The 17,289-nt window shown below is 38.7% G+C and overlaps 1 protein-coding gene across 5 annotated transcripts in view; it reads left to right on the top strand.

Annotated features, from left to right (window-relative positions):
* Window positions 1-17,289, top strand: part of Fry (FRY microtubule binding protein) — a 418,719-nt gene that overhangs the window by 90,866 nt on the left and 310,564 nt on the right. For 4 of the 5 annotated variants that reach the window (XM_063232590.1, XM_063232585.1, XM_063232586.1 and 1 more), the window contains exon 2: window positions 9,101-9,273. The exons of the other annotated variant lie outside the window; for it this stretch is intronic. Coding sequence is in view for 3 of the 4 variants with exons in the window: in XM_063232585.1 (XP_063088655.1) it covers window positions 9,101-9,273 (173 nt within the window). In the remaining variant the exon portion in view is untranslated. The remainder of the gene's footprint in view (window positions 1-9,100; window positions 9,274-17,289) is intronic. 5 annotated transcript variants of the gene reach the window in all.

Below are 17,289 nucleotides of genomic sequence, written 5' to 3' on the forward strand. Positions count from 1 at the left end.
CCTCCTTCCCTATTAAGGCAACCACTGATCTTAGACTAGTTTACATTGTCTAGAATTTCATATAAATGGAGCCACTTGGTATGCAAGTGTTTAGATCCTACTTGTATCACTCAAGATGATTATTTTGAGATTTACCTAGGCTATAGTATTCCTTTTGTTGCTGTGTAGATATACCATACCAACAAGGGTTATTCCCTTGTTGATAAACATTTTGTTTCTATTATTTCGCTAAATAAAACTGCTATTGATGTAATATGTGTGAATATGTCTTTCTCTTGAATGAGTTCCTCAGAGAGGACAAGATGAATCATACAGTAGAAGTACATTTAAATATTTCAAAAACTGTCAACTTCTTTCTAAAATGCTTTTACCATTTCAATTTCTCAACAGCACTATATGTGAATTCTAGTTCCTGTCAATCCTTCCCAACAGTTGATACGACCAGTCTCTTAATTCGAGTCATTCTAGTTGGTAGGCAGTGGTATACCACTGTGGTTTTGATTTGCATTTCTTACTGACTTACTGTGAAAACACACGTCCATATACATTTTTACTTTCTGTGTTTTGGTGACCTGTCTGGTCATGTAGTTTGCCTATTTTTTAATTGCACTATTTGTTCTCCCGTTGGCTGTTGAGATTTGCTCACATCTTTTGGATACTAACTCATTCCCAAATAGTGACTTGCAAATATTTCCCCCCAGTATTCCTTTTTCTTTCCTCACAATGTCTTTGAAGGAACAGATTTTAATTTTGACAAAGTATTTATTAATTTGTTATTTGTGGACAAGAACTGCTAGAATATGTATAGTTTGAGTGTAACATTTATATTGTGGTACATTTTGAGTTTTTGCATCCAGCGTCAGGTGTAGACCAAAGACTTTTATTATTTTGCATATGAATGTCCAGTTGTCCTATTTCTGCCCTGTTTCGACTTAATTATTTTTGCATTTTTGTCAAAGATGAGTTGGTCATTAATTTATGAATCTATTTCTAGACTGTCACATCTATCCTGCTGATCTTTTTGTATGTCATTATGTCAGTATACATTGTCTTTATTGTAGTTTTGTGTTTAGTTTTAAAATTGGTAGTATAACACTTTTGACTTTTTCTTTCTCAAAATTTAGTTTGGCTATTCTTGATGGCTTTCAATTCCATTTAAATTTTTATGTCATTTTGTCAATTTGCATTTTAAAAATTCTGTTAGGATTTTTATTGGGATAGTATTTAATCTGTACATTAATTTGGAGAGAAGTAAAAACATTATCAAGTCTTGTGGGAAATTAATATGCTATATCTCTTCATTTATTTAGGTTTTCTTTAATTTATTTTAGTTTAATTTATTTAATTTATTTAATTTAAAATATTTTCTTTAATTTATTTCTCTTAATTTATTTTAGTTTTCAACATATATGTCTGTCACATATGTCAGATTTATTCCTAAATATTTAATATTTTATGATACTGTCTTTTAACTTTCCAGAATTTTTTTTTTTTGCCAATATAGAAACATAGTTGATTTTGTGGATTTATCTTATGTTTTGTAGCCTTGCTTAACTCACTTGTTAGGTCTTGTCACTTTTTTGTAGATTCCAACAGATTTTTCTACATATGATTATTTTATCTAAAAATTTGTCTAGTTTTACAACTGTCTCTCCAATTTAAGTACCTTCTGTTTGTTTTTCTTGGCTGATAGCACTGGATACAGCCTCTAGAACAACGTTAAAATAGAAGTGATAAGAGAAGACATTCTGCCTTGCTGATCTTGCAGGGGAAGCATTCAGTCTTTCATCATCACATACGACTTCATCTGCAGAGCTTTTGTTAATTGTCCTTTATTAGACTGAGGAAATTTCCTTTTGTTCTTACTTTGCTAGGTGTTTTTGTATCAGAAATAACCCCTCTCCCAATCAGATAAAATGTATAGAAGTGTTAGTATAATTATAATTGCCCCGGTTTATTTCCCAGACTAACACTACCTATTTGTGTGTTCCTGTAATTTCTTAGCTGCAATTTTACGTATATCCACAGTATCTTTCACTGATGGACCTTAACCATTACTTAGAAGACACAGACAAATCATTGATGAAAGAAACCAAGGTTTCTTCCTTTTTCTAGATCAGAAACTTAAGACACCAGAAATTAATAGCTTAGTCTTAGTAAACAATGCTTAATTTGTTTGTTTACCCAATTCAAAATTTATAAACTTGTATTTTTAGATCAAAAACCCTTTTTGAGTAAAAAATGATTCAAATACTTTCTGAATACTCCCCTCTCAACTGTCATTGCCTTCTAAAACAAAACCCCAGATAATTGAGAGAAAGCACAGGATGGACCTCAGAACTATTATGGTCAAAATAAAATCTAATTGGGGCAACATGAAGGGGCTTTGTAACATTTTAGGGTCAGTTGCCCAAGTGCAGGATAGTAAATTAAAGTTCTAGAGTTTTGGTTGGTCATCCCGTAAGACAGGAAGGAAATAAATGTGCGGTAAAAGTTAAAGTAACTGTGTTCATTAAAAGATGCATGGTGTCTATAGTAACCTTATGATTATCTATACAAGTGAGCAGATCGCAGGTGTTCTGCCCAAATCCTAACTGCATTTTTAAGTGGGGAATAGACTAGTCAAGGGTGATTTGCTAAGGTATGAAAATCAAGATGCCATATCAAAGGTAGACTGCTTCAGGAGCCAAGGTTAGAACTGGCCAGACCTGTTGGAAGGCTAAAGAATACTCAGGGACCAGATAATGAATGCTAGCACTGGGTAGTAATAGCAAGGTGGAGTTCACAAACCAAATGATGTTTAAGAGGTAAATGTGACCTAACAGACAAAGTAATTCACCAGGCAAATGGGAACTATCATTTAAAGTCAGAAATTTAGAAATATGGGAGTTGCATGTCTAGAGATAGCAGATTTGTACACGCCAAGCTTCTAGCAGGAAATGGTAAGAATTTTCTTGAAGGAGTGATACAGAACACTAGAGAGACATCTGGACTAGTGCTTGTATTTAGCTTGTATCATTAGTGTACAGATGAAAGTCGAGGTCTTAGATGAAATGCTGATGGGGGGCACCAGTGCTCTGGTCACCTCAGTCACGATAGCCAGTCACCTGGTTTTGGAAACCATCTTTCTGAAGTTACATTGTGTAGGATTGGGCCAGAATATTGCAAAACCTTGAATTCTTTTATGAATGCAACTGTCAGTTCAATTCCTTAAACAGAAGAAAAAACCAAATATCACTCCTTCCTCTCCTCGGCCATGTGGGTGTGTCAAGAGTGGTATACAAGAAAACTCTTGTTTATTGTATACTGCATCCTTCTAGCAGATAGGGCCTTACAACCACCAAAAATGTGCCCTTAAGCCTTACCTTAATTTGAGAGAAGGCCAACAATTTTTCTGAGACTTGCAAAATTGAACTGAGAAGAATGCAAGTACAAATGAAGTTGAATTGCAAGCCAGTACGAACTGGTTCTGAAGCTTCTCTTAAAAAGGATGTTCTGCATGACATTATAAACTTGCGTAAGAGTCTGCTTCAGCAAATCCTTGTATCATAGTTCCTCTGGTAAATAAAGATAGTTCCAGAGAAGGGTTACTGACTGCAGCCAGAATTTTTAAGTGTCTTTTTACATTTTGTTAGGAATCACTAATTTGTTTTAAAAGGTTGGAGCCAGATTTAACATAGACTTTTTTTAGAAGTAGGTATCTTCCTGGTATATAATTTATGCTGGTGTTTAAAAATATATACTAATACCACAGAGTGTTTTTCTTTCAGTCCTCTCTCCCCTGGAATTGCTCAGTATTTCTTGTCCAGTATTTGTGTTTTGCATCCTGTTGGAAGGATTGTTGCATAGTTATCCCTTGGTATTAGCAGAGGATTGGCTCCAGGATACCCGCAGCAAGGTATTCCACAGATGTCCAAGACCCCATAATATATATTAACACATATATATGAAATATATTTATTATAGTATTATTTGCATGTAACCGGCATACATTTCCCCATATATTTCATATCATTTCTAGTTTATATCATTTCTAACACAATTAAAATACCATGTAAATGGGTGTTACTTTATTTAGGGAATAATGGCAAATGATGAACACAATTAGTACAGGTTCTGTTGGGTTTGGTGAATACGTTTCATTCGTGGTTGATTGAATCTGCAGATGTGACCCCGGAATACAGAGAGCAACTCTGTCATTCACCAGACATTGTCATGTGCTGCACTTTTGTAACTTTCACAGTTGCGTTGTGAACTCCTCCTCTGAGAATCCTTCCCCTCCTGTCCCCCTTTCCAACAGGAGGAGGTAACCCAGTATTTTTTTGGCATCTTCTCTGAGCAGGGCAGTTACCGGGAATTGCAGTAACGTGTTTGTTACAGGTCTCCCTCCTTGGATGAAGAAATTCTCATGTATTGGTCTTAGAATTGTGCCTAAGTAGATGCTTAATAAATGGGCTTGCCAAAGAAAAGAAGTTAGAAAAATAGATTTTTTAGGAGCCCCTAAAGATTCTGGGCAGAAAAAAACTGAAATACAGGAAGACAAGAGAACAGAGAATTTTAAAACGGGAAGGCCGACAAGTCATTAATGTTAACTGCTATCAAGTGCCAGTGAGATAAGTACTGAGCATCTTCATGTATTTTCTTAGGAACTGAGGGAGGACGTCTTCAGTCACACTTATACAGGTAATACCCACACCACAGATAATACCCCCACCAAGCAAAGTTGTGCTGGCAAAAGAAGTGGCTGGTGAGCTTTTGGAGAGAGAAATCAGTGGAAGGGCTTGATCTAGTGACATGTATCATTCTGACATTTTATACTGTTATTTTTTCCTAGTTGCCACCCACTGGATAATAATCCTTTGCAGTTTAAAAACTGAATATGACTTCAAAAATAAGAAATATTTGCAGGACAGGCAGTACAAATGAGTCATAGTGAGACTGACAGCTAATTTGGTGAATCCTTACACACCTAAAACCTTCATGGTGAAACATTTCTGACGAGATTGGACTTATTTATTTATTTATTTATTTTCTTCTTTCCGGTACCGGAGATCGAACTCACAACGGCCTGCTTACAAGATAGGTACTTATACCGCTGAGCTAAATCCCCAGCCCCAATGGTGAAACATTTCTGCAAAGGTGATTATGAGAAAGAAAGCTACACTGGTAAAGTTGTATCCTTTACAGTACAGTTGCAGCTTTCTCAGCAAAATAATTCAGGAATACTTTTTAAAAGCTATCAAAATTTACAAGGAATTCATGGCTACAAACTAAGGAAATTTCTATGAACTATTCTAAGAGAGAAAATAGTGTTTTCCTAATAGGAAGAAGAGAATGCTCAGAGAATGGTAGCATCATCTCATGTAAAATTCTTAAAGGATAGAAATTAGAGTAACTCAAAAGCAGTCAATTTATTAAATTTATAGAATGGAGAGTTTCAAAACATAATGGTTATTAAAATAGAAAATGTCTCATTAATTATTTATAATTATCTAATTATGCTGTCAGTTTTGAGGTTCCTCTTAGCTCAGAGCACATCTTCATTCTTTTGACTTCCTTAAAAAAAAAAATTGGCATTTCACTTCTGGCTGTGACTGTACAGAGTCAGGAGGACTTAGTGTTACAACTGAGAAATATTTTCACGCAGCCCATCTCGACCTAAATTTCTGGTGACTGTCATTCCTGCTGCAGGCAATTTGAATATTTGGAAAGGGTGGTTTACTTTGCTTGTTTTGTGTCCACAGATTTAATACTACTACTTTTGAAGAAATAAAAATTGTCCTACAATTTTAATATTAGCAGATTCAGGATATCCTCACTTTTGTCTTTAAAGAACTGCATTATAAGGCCTGGGGATATAGCTCAGTGGCACAGTGCCTGCCTGGCAAGCACAAGACTGTGAATTTGATTATTAGTAACCCCCCCCAAAAAAGAAACACAGTACATGAGCTAGATACCTGTATCTTTATATTCTCTATGATGGAGAAATGAACTGGGCAGAAGAGGAATTAACTTGGGTAAGACAGGAACCTTATATCACTTAATTTTTAGGGGATCAGGACATTTGGGGGTACTTTTGAAGCAGAGTAGGATTCTTTCTAATTATAATTTAAATCTCAAGAAAATATACTTTCATCTAAAAATGTGCTGTCATATTAAAAGACAGCATAAAGACTTTACTATTGAAGTAATACTTTTTGGCATGCACCTGGGAAAGCTGAGTTCTCCCCCTGCTTTTCCTTCCTGTCATTCTAGGGCTCTCTGAGAACTCCCTAACTCAGAGAAGGATTTTCAGTGTTATGCACATCTAGCAATGCAGTTTGTTGGTACAGTACTGAAGCAGAACTTGAATGTGTATTTTGAAGTCAGATAAAACCTGTGTTCAAGGGCTGGGAATTTAGCTCAGCAGCATAAGTGCCTGCCTGCCAAGCACGAGGTTGTGAGTTCAATTCCCGGGACCAAAAACAAAACAAAGGCCTGTGTTCAAATCTTCTTCCTCCTACCCAGTTCCTGGATGCTGTACTCTGACTCAGTGTATCCACCTATAAAAGAGCATGCAAGGGGCTGGGGATTTAGCTCAGTGGCATAAGCACCTGCCTTGGAAACAGGCGATCGTGAGTTCAATCCCTGGTACCGATAAAAATGAAAATGAAAAAGACAAAAAAAAAGAGCATGCATAGGAAAAATAATGAGGTATAACATATGCCAGTCTTAGCACAGGACCCGGTTGGTATTAATCATGTGGTAAATGACAGCCATTATTATAATGTATTCCAGATGTTTATGTACTTAACTCTGTGCTTCCATCCAGCCTCTCAAAGGAAAGGCAAAATTACATGTGCACAGTATAGAGACATGCCTGATGCATGCTCTGTATGATAATCCCTTTTCTTACTGACCTCTGTTTCATCTCATGTATATTCTTATTTTCTTCATGGTGACACTGAATTGAGAAAGAAATGGTCACTAAATACTATGCCTGCTCATTACTAACTTTCTTCCAGTTAGTATCCAGTTATTTGTGTCCTGAGACTATTTCTTGCTATGTGTCTGAAAATTAAATACCGTTCTTGAAATTTGGACTGTGGAAATGTATTTTTTCACTCATTAATTCATTATCTCAAACTTGTTTAAATACTTTACTTTTTGGGGCTGGGGATTTAGGCCATTGATGTAAGTATTTGCCTGGCAAGTGTGAGGTCGTGAGTTCGATCCCCAGTACCAAAAAAAAAAAAAAAAAAAAAAAAGCTTTATGTTTTTATTCAGTGGAAATAATATTTTCATTAAAGTAAGGGAGATTCAAGAAATATCTTGGGCTTTTAAAAATGGTTTTATAAGCATGGGGCACACACCTGTAATCCCAGCACAGTACAACATCAGCCTGAGTATCAACAAAACTGTTTCAAAATTTAAAAATGAAAAGAGTTTCAATCTCTAATACAGTAGCAGAAACAAACAGATTTTGTACAAGCCACTTGATTTTTGAAGCTCTTGATACATTTCAGTTCATCAAAGTAGTTTTAACTCCTGAGGCAGACACAATGTGGGTGATTCTCAGGATAGGTTAAAAAGTAACAATCTAATATGAAAATACAATTATATGAATTATATAATGGAAACTAATGTGAACATGCCAGTGAAAATATGCTTTTCTCTCCAGAAAAATCTGCCATAGTTTGGAGACCTATTACTGAGAAAGCATAAGGAAAAAAGAGAATGAAAATCTTCTTAGGGTACAAGTGTGCCCTCAACTAGGTAAAGGGATCCAAGTTCCAATTTTAACCAATAATACGAGCTAGATGGCATCCAGAAAACTAACATACTGTAAAAGCAGTGACTTCTAGAACAGCCCCCAGATCCTTTGTAATGTTTATACCTACTGATCCCTAGCACAGGGAAGAGAAAAGACAGATACCATTTGTCTTCTGACTCATACTGCAGCCAGACAGCACCAGGTAGGTAGGTAGGTAGATAGGCGTGTGTGTGTGTGTGTGTGTGTGTGTGTGTGTGTGTGTGTGTGTGTGTAGAGAGAGAGAGAGACTACAGACACAGCCTTGGGGCATGGCGGGGAAGGAGAAATTACAGAGTTGTGATTTCTGCACAGAGAAAGAATGCAGGACATTGCCACATAAATAGAACAAAGGAGAAAGGGGGAAAGGACACAAACTTAGATGATCTGGAAGGAAAAGAAGGAAATACCTGACCAGACAAACAGAAGGCTGGTTCTCCTGAGACTTTAGGTGAAGTAAGGCGGCGTCCCCATGAGGGTATCAGCGTGTACTTTTTGTCTGTTGAATGCAAGCCGTCATCACATCTCTGGCCACAGCTTGTTTTCTAGACCTCTGTCTGACTCTCCTGCCAAGCAGCGTGAACTTCTGGAGAAGCCAGCTGCCAGGTGGAGCACAGGATGGGCGGGGTGGGTGACAGCGTCCAGGTTCCCGACATTGCTCCCTGACACACGCCCACAACCAGTTCCTTCCTGGTCATCATCAGCCGTGTCTCAACTCCCTGTTCCAGCCGAGTTCTGGGTGGCTGCCAGCCAAGTGAAAATAAAGAAGGGAGGCTGTTGTGTGTATTTACATAGTTTGAAACACAAAGATAGGGAGTATAAGAATGTTTCACCGAAATTGTTTCAAGCTTCCAAGAGGCTGGTAAATAATAAGAAAAATTAGACTTAAAATTTGCATTGGCATTAGTCTTAAGTAGCGAGTTGTGTTTGTTTTATAGCGCTGCGGTAAAACAAATTTCATTCAGGAACTACAGACACCACCTTGGTCATCCACAGGCGCACAGCCCGCAGGTCTTATCTGTTCAGATTCCCCAGTCTCCTACACCTAATGGTTTTTGTTTTTAATCTGTCCTCCCTGTGCTATTAACTAATGAAAGGAGGGGCTGCTAGTAATTCTACACCTGTTCCAGTCCACGCCTATCAACTTGCTAAGCTTCCCAAGCAAGTGCAGGGCAAAGCATGAGAACCCAGAGTCTGCGGCACGGAAGGCAGCTGACTGTGGCTGCTGTCGGGTTTGGCTTTGGGATTTGTGTTTCCGGTCTCCAATGAATCTACTACAATGGCAGTTGATGACAGCAATTTATATTTCAGAACAAAGAACAAGCTAAATTCGCCTCAAAATGATTACAAATCATCCAGACGGAGCAGCCTGCCACCTGAACTACTCATAGGAAATGACACTAGAGGAAGGCTTCAAAGGAACATTAAGAATTTGGAACCCTTTCACGTGAGGCGCACCAAGAAGAGACCATCCATTTTTCCAGGTAGGAACTATTTAAATTATGCCTTCTAGTTCAAATGAAACAAAACAAACCATAAGCTCTGGATCATCTTTTACAATCAGATGTTAATTTAAAATTAACTTGGGACACCTTTGAGAGCTTTAAACACCAAGCAAACATGTTTGATATAAAAGTTAGAACAGTTCTTGAATCTGAAAGCACCCTATCTTCCTTTCATTTTCTTTATTGATTGTGACATCTCTAAGGATCTGTAAACAAGCAGGTATTTTATGACTTGTTGGCATCACCAGGACCGTGGAATTGTTTTGCTTGCAGTGCTGAAGAGTTCTGTGTTACCTTTCATTCTCTCGTGTATTTTCTATATTTTGCAAGATTAGTGGATTGTCCAGTGAAGTTGATGTTTGTGGACACCAGAAATTAACACCATTAAACACTCCAGTACATGCTTCAAATTCCTGCCTTGCACCAGAGCCGAAAACCATTTGTAGTAAAGGGTTCAATTAAACAATGTGGATGGTGAACCGTACTAGACCACAGGGAGACCCATGGGTCTTAGTCTTGATAAAAAGACTCTAATATCTGCCTTAGATGTTCATGCGTGGAGTATTATATATGGGTATAGGGCGTGAGGTACCTGTAACTGAATCATCACTGGACTGTCTTCTAAGTGATTTCTGCAGAGAAAGAATTATTTAGTCAACTTGATTTTGGTACATTTTGCACTGGAATTTCCAGGAAAAAACTGAAAGTGGCCTTTTCTATTGTGGTTGACTGATTTATTAGAGCTTTTTAAAATGAAGAATAGGTTAGCCAACTGCTGAAGGCTGATTCTATGATGTTAGAAAGTGGAGAAAATAATCCAACCAAGTATTACTTATAATACTATATAAATTATACTGATTCACCTAAGAACGGACTCTTCATATTACTTTCAAAAATAGCTAGGAGATGAGTTAAGAGAGATGGGACTCCAGGCCACAAACAAGAACAGTTTTAAAGGAAACTGTTGCAGTAATGCGCTGTTTTTTGCTTCATTGATGTTGCTGTGAAAAAAGCAAAGCTAGAATAGGCCAGACAGTGTGAGGCTGTAAGTGTGCTGGAGAAAGCAGAATTGGATGAGAAGAAAAGTGGTGGAAGGCGGGGTTATTTAAGTGTCTGCAGTAAAACCATCACTTTGGGTCTGCTCTGTCTGATCTCCTCCGGGCGCTGAGGACTCAGACGTGCCGGGTCTTCCTGAGACACCACTGCAGGAAGCACTTTATAATGAGTAGCTTCACTAGTGCTGCTTCTTCACAAATTTCCCCCAAGGCTGTTCACCTTTTGCTTTTTTCTCATGTATTTTATTATCTACTTTAACATTCCTGCATCCAGGTTCTTTGTAATTCATCTTGGTTTTCTCCATCATCACCAGCGCAGTCCCACCATTATGCTCACAAAGGCATCTCTTTCCAAACTCCCAGTCCTCTCGGAAGGTATCCCTTCTCACTATGGTTCCCCCTTTTCTCTGTCTCTCTGTAAGGCCATCTGGCCCTGGGCTGTTGGCTGTGGCCACAAGATTATCATGGCCTCTTAGCATGGACGTTACATAAACTATCCTGTCTAAGATCTTGAGTTGACATAACTCACTGGTCAAGGTGAAGTCATTAAAGGGGCTTTAAACTTCATGTAATGGAGTTCTAGCTGACATAGTATCCCTAAATTCCTGTATGTGTGGTCCCGGCTCCTCACTGAGTCCCAGATGTGTCATTTTTGAGCTCAGTGCTGTCCTTGACAGCAGCGGCGTACATGGACTCTTCCCACCACACTTCCTTCCACACCACACAGTGTCTGCCATGGGCATGTGAGCATTACCTGCCCAAAGTTTGCACAGTGCTGGCTCCTTGCCTTTTAAATTCCTTTCAGCTAACTCCACTCTCTGCTCTCATGTGCACTGCACTCACTGCTTTTTACAGCTATGAATTAAAAGTACTGCCAGGCGCAGATGTTGGCACAATGTCTAATACCACCTGCAAACGGAAACATACACAGGTTGTGACCACCATTCCCTTTCTACGCTGCTGTGAACTTGCACATAAAGGGCCAACATAGCAGACATGAGACCCAAGGATCATAGATGTTAAGGTGTAACCTGGGCTCAGACCTGGGTCTTTGGATTCTAACAATGGATCAATTTCCACTGGGGTCCACTCTATTGCCAGCTGTAGTCTATTGTCAGCTGTTAGGAACATTTATCTGGTGGACGGGATGTGAGATCTGAAGACCCTTCAGCCATGCGTTCTGATCCTCATCTGTGCACAGCTGTGCATCCACCTCAAGCCTTATATTTTCAGTCCTGAGCTGAATGATTGGTTGATGGTTTTACTCACTTTTTTCCATGAACTATTTACTTACTCTTACACTGAACAATGTAGCTTCGTACTACCCTTTTGTTTTTAGGCTCCATGTCACACTGCATGGGCCCATCTCACACTGCATGTGGTGATCTACCTAAAAGACAAATCTGTTCTGCTCCTTGCTTAAGATTCCCCAGGGTCACCACTAATCTTGGGAGAAGGTCTAAACTCCTTATTGTGAAACACAAGACATGGCACTCTGTCCACTGAAGTCCAGCCCTCCTTCCCAGAGCAGCCAACCTCAGACCTCTGTGGCCCAAATCCATGCTTTTCTAGTAGGTGGTGTCCATGCTACCTACAGAGTTTCTCCTAAATACTCTAATTCCTACCATGGCTTCAGGTGTCCATTTTATTCCTCTTCAAAGAAGTTTTCCTGACCCCTGCCTCTTGATTAGTTCAATCTATGTCCTTCTTATAACATCTGAACCTTTCTGTACCACAACACTTATCAGACTGTATTGCAACTGTTTACAGGAACTGTGTTAGTGTTGCTAACAGTTATATACCTTGTTCCAATCACAATGGCTAGTACATAATTTGCTCTCAACAAATGTTTACCCAATTGAATTCAATTGCACAGAATAAAATTAACTCTTGGCATCTCTTCTGTGCATTGCCTTTGTCCAGACTCTGTTCATTCTACTCTCCCCTACCTCCCAACACAGGTACACACACACACACACACACACACACACACACACACTGCTCTCCTACGACCTTCCCTCCTTTCTTCCTGTGGGCTCTGTGACCCATTATACTCTTCCACCTTCTGGTGTCACCCAGAGTTCTTCCCTCTTCCTCTTTTCAGTTCTCCTGTATGCTAACCATCTCTTCCGTCCACATGCTGTACTATATTGTTAATGTTACTTTTATATAGAAACACTTGAAAAACAGGGACCATATCATGCTTCTTCGAATAGTCCAATTGTCAAGAAAGAAGGAATTGCACAAAGTAGGTATCTATTCGCATCTTGCGGTGAATTAACTGATTTTCTGTAAAGCTATATTGACCTTGTATAGCTTAGCTGATTCTAGCTCCAAAAAACAATTAGTTGGCAAGTAATAGCTGTCAGAGGAGACCATTTTTGTGACCATTTTTATGGTAGTGTAAACTCTAGTGGGGAAAGTTCAGGTATGCCTTGTCTCAGTGTCATTAAAAAATGTGGCAAAATTCTCCCGATGCCAGGAACTATTCTAGGCCTTGAGCAAAGAGCAAAAAGTCATTCAGTTTCTGGTTGGGCTGATAGGAAAGCGGGATGCCCTGCATATTGTACAACTCAATAAATACATCTAGAATAAACCAGAGAATGAACCCCTGGTCACATTAAAAAATTTTTTAAAAAAATAAAACTAATGCATTTAAAGGTCATTCGTTGATGGTTTTATTCCTTTTTTCACATGGACTATTTACTTATTTCTTACATTGAAGAAAATATCAATTTCACACTAAAAATAATCAAAAACTACATTTTGTCTTCCCTTGCTGAAGCCTCATCAGTGAAATGCTGGTGTGAGTTACTGGGCCGAGGGACTACAATCTGGGTCTCGAGACATGAGGTGTTAGGAAGCTGGAGCTCGTAGAGGTGCAGAGCAAGGAGCCATTTGCTTGGAGAAAACAGGCCCAGGTACCTCCTGTCACTGACTCCGAGGCCCAGTAGTGGGGCCGCTCATGTCTAGGATGGGGACGGGCCGTGTCAGGACTCACATGTCAGATGTGCCAGCAGCATGGGCTACATACCTTCTTGAGTTTTAGTCAAAATTCTGTTCCCAAGGCAAGTTATTTTTTCTTTCATAGCCACAATCTTGAGAAAGTGATTTAAAATTATGCATTTATAATTTAGTGGGTTTTAAGCATTTCTAACTGCTATTTCTTTTTTTTTTTTTACTGCTTTGTAGTTTTTTTATTGGAAACAAAGGGTAGCCCTGAGAACAGTGGCAGCTGGATGTTTCCTGGCCTATGTTAGTGTTAAAGGCCTCTGTCCAGAAGGCCGTGAGGGTGGGTGTGTCGTCTCCCATCCCCAGGGCCTCTCACCACAGGCAGGGACAGCAAAGGCACTCCGAATGGGCATGCTTCATGTAAGGTCAAGCGTTCCTAATCCAGAGAGCCCAAATCCAGAGTTCTCCCTGTTCCAAAACATTTTGAGCACTGACATGACCCTACAAGAGGAAAATTCCATACCTGACCTCATGTGACAGTTACATTCCGCATCGAGGGATACTAAAGATACTGTATGTGTTTCCCATCAGACTGTATGTAAAAGGTATATATAACACATCAGTGAATTTCATATTTAGTCCCCAAGATATCACATTGTATTTGTGCATATATGCCAAAATCTGACTCGTGGCCCAAATCTTCTCAGATAAGAAGTACTCAATCCATATGATGCCCTCTAATAAATTCTATGAACTCTTCAGATTGTAAGTTTGATGATGTTTCTGTGAGCTCTGCAAGATCCATGGAGAGCACAGCTAGGACTCCACGCATACTTGCTGTGAAGGAGGTGCTTTCCCAGACTCTCCTGCCACTGACCTCGGTTCACTCAGGAGATACAGTTGGTGCTGTCAGGAACCATGGCTCATACGCTGCAGTATTCCCCATGACACAACCCACAGGGATTTGCATATGGCAGGTACTTACCAGCTGATGGAGAAGTCGGGCAAGGTAGAAGACGGAATTCATGCAAGAAATTTGTAGAGACACTTTCCCTGGCCACACCCATGCCTAGCTGGTCCTGAAACTTCCTTATACACCCTCTGCCAGGGAAGGCCATGCTCAAGGACTAAAGCCACAGATTCTTAAAGACAAGAGTTTGAATCTTTTATCTCACAGAAGGACCTCAACTCCCAAAATTTCACAAAACTGGTAGCTCCTTCACAGCTGGCTTGTGGTTCTAATTCTCCATCTTACTAAACATGTAACTTGGCACTAGTTCTTTTCCGTCTGTAAAATGGGAATGTATCAGTTTCATGGGTTCTGTGTTAAGCCCAAATAAGATGCATGGCCAAGGCTCGCTGTGTTTTTCTTTGGTTGTATTAAAGATTTTGTTTTTCACGATTAGTACTTTTTCTTCTAATGAGTGAATGGTAGCTGCAAATATGACAGTTGGCAAATCTTCGTGGTTGAAGAATTATCCAAGGTTTTTAATCAAACCCTGCACTAATGTAAAGTCTATATAATTCTGAAATGCCCAATGATTTTAATTATCTTATAAAAAGACTGTCCTGGAAACACTTCTTTGTAACAAGTATCCATGTATTTTCTCAAAATGAGCCATTAAACTTAAGAGTCTTGACAGGTGAGGCACCTGGTAATTGTACACTGTTAGAAACTGCAGTGTCTTGTTTAGTAAACATTTTGTAGTCTTACTGCATTTGATACTTCTGCCCAATTTTACCTATGTAAAGCTCTACTTTTTGGAAATTTAGCCTTTAAGCTTTTTTTCAAACAAAAACTTAAGACTAGAATAATTATTTTGTACTTACAATTTTTTAAATCAGCTTTTGCATAATATAAATAAGTCAACATTTAAAATTAATCTACTTGAAATTAATCTGCTGGAAATAGTGAGATTTTACTTCAAAAACGTTTGAAAGCCAAAAAGACTTTGAATTAAAATTAGATATTTTTAACAGTTTTATGCAACAAAAACTGAGGAAGCCCATTTACATAGATACACACACAGAGTTCTGAACTTGATGCTTACCATACAATTGTATTGAGAAGTGACTTTTAAAAAATTTAACCAGCTAGGCATGGTGGCATAAGCCTGTAACCCCAGCGTTCAGGAGGCCGAAGCAGGAGAAGTGCTGCAAGTTTAAGGCCAGACTGGACTACAAAATGAGCTCAAGGCCAGCCTGAGCTGCGTAGTGAAACTCTGTCTCAAAACGACCAAAAAAATAGAAATAAAAAAATTATGTTAAAAATAATCTGATCTAAAAGCAGTTCATTCCTGTTTGTTGCTGTATAGCTACACATTTGGGAGCTCTTACCCTTCTCCCTTCCCATTCTGAATAATCAAATATATATTTGCAACTAGACTAAGAAAACATATTTACATCTACATAATTTTGTATTTACTGCAGCATACTTCAGTGATATTTTGTGAGTACTTGCAGCTGTCTGCATAAGTAACGTACTTTAAAAAATTGATTCAGATATCTAAGATATGGTCATATTCAACATTTTATGTTTTAAATTAATTTGAGAAAAGTAGCTCCCTAAAAGAATCTTTATAGTAATTATAAAACTGTCATCTTTCTTTGTAATGTAGAAGCATGTGGCTTTGGGAGTGGGAGTTACAGAATGAGATAACTAGATGAAATGGATAGTCATTTTTAGGTGACATGAATGTATAAACTCTTATTATTGCAAGATGGTCAGAATATTTTCAGCTATGATTTTACTATTTGGCATTTGTCCTGAGTGAATTTAATCCTTTTGTGCTGAATGACTGGTTGTCAGCTGTACGTTTGGACATGAGGCTGCTACAGAGCATGAATAAAGAGGATTCACAGGACAGTGTGACCTTCGTCACAGCTAACATTTACTGATGGGCTTCCCTTAGCTATCTTAAAAATTGACGCTGGATAGAACATTAGGGTAAGTGGTATTATGGATAAGAAAGATACAATTTAAAGAAAATACTGTCTTTAGAGTATATGTATCAAAAATACATACCCACTGAGAAATGGAAAGTATGCCTGAGAAAGACTGTCCATTCAACAAGTCTTAATATCTTATCTTGCAGACTCTGTGTAAGGATTTACATCTTATTGTTAAGCAGCTGATGCATAGGGATGTTCTCCTATGTAATGGTTTTCTAGGAAGCAGAATGCATTAATTTGAGCATGCGTGTTTCTCTGACACCAATATTTAACCTTCCTTGTTGCACCAGCAACACTGATGCCAGGCCATTTGGCATAGAGCCCAATTGGCCCCTAAAAATATTTCCCTACAGGAAAGTCCCAGGAGCCTTAATTGTCCTCTTTATCATGCTTTCTTCTGGGGTGGAAGTGGCTTACTCTTTGTAATTTGTAGCTCTTCTTTACTCTCTGAAAAGCTGCCAAGGGGGAAGGGTTAGATGTCAAGTGCACTTTCCCCAATGTCCATCTCTGGTTTCCTTTTTTTTTTTGAGATCAGTGAATCCCTGCACAATTAAGGAAATGTTAATTTACAAATGTAAAGCCTTACTTTTGAAACAGGTGCACATACCCAAATTGCCAGAGAAGATTTTCCAGACTGCCCAGGCACTGGTTATGAAGAGTTGATTCTGTAAGTCTAGACTGGGACTAGACTTCTGCCTGAATTGTGATTGTTTTTCCCATGTGTGTTTGATGTTTGTCCCATCTCTGGTCAGGAACTACTGGCTTAAAAAAACATAGTGCTCTGACTTGACCTCCATCACATACAGACTTCCTCCTGGTCCCTGCTCATAACCTTAAAAGCCAAAGCTGAGGTCCAGACTAACCATCGCAAGGTCCCTGTGCTGACATTTGCTCACACCCTACGATAACATTCCAAGGTTCTCTCTGTGCCTCCTGACCAGTTTATTAAAACGGAAGCAATGTCTGTTAGAAGCAACTAATTGAGTGAATGCAAAACTGTTTTAAATCCTAAAAGTATAAACAAAGACAAGTAACA

Source organism: Cavia porcellus, unplaced genomic scaffold (genome assembly GCF_034190915.1).
Source record: "Cavia porcellus strain 051 isolate PalLab524CR breed Dunkin Hartley unplaced genomic scaffold, mCavPor4.1 scaffold_21, whole genome shotgun sequence".
Classification (NCBI taxonomy): Eukaryota; Metazoa; Chordata; class Mammalia; order Rodentia; family Caviidae; genus Cavia; species Cavia porcellus.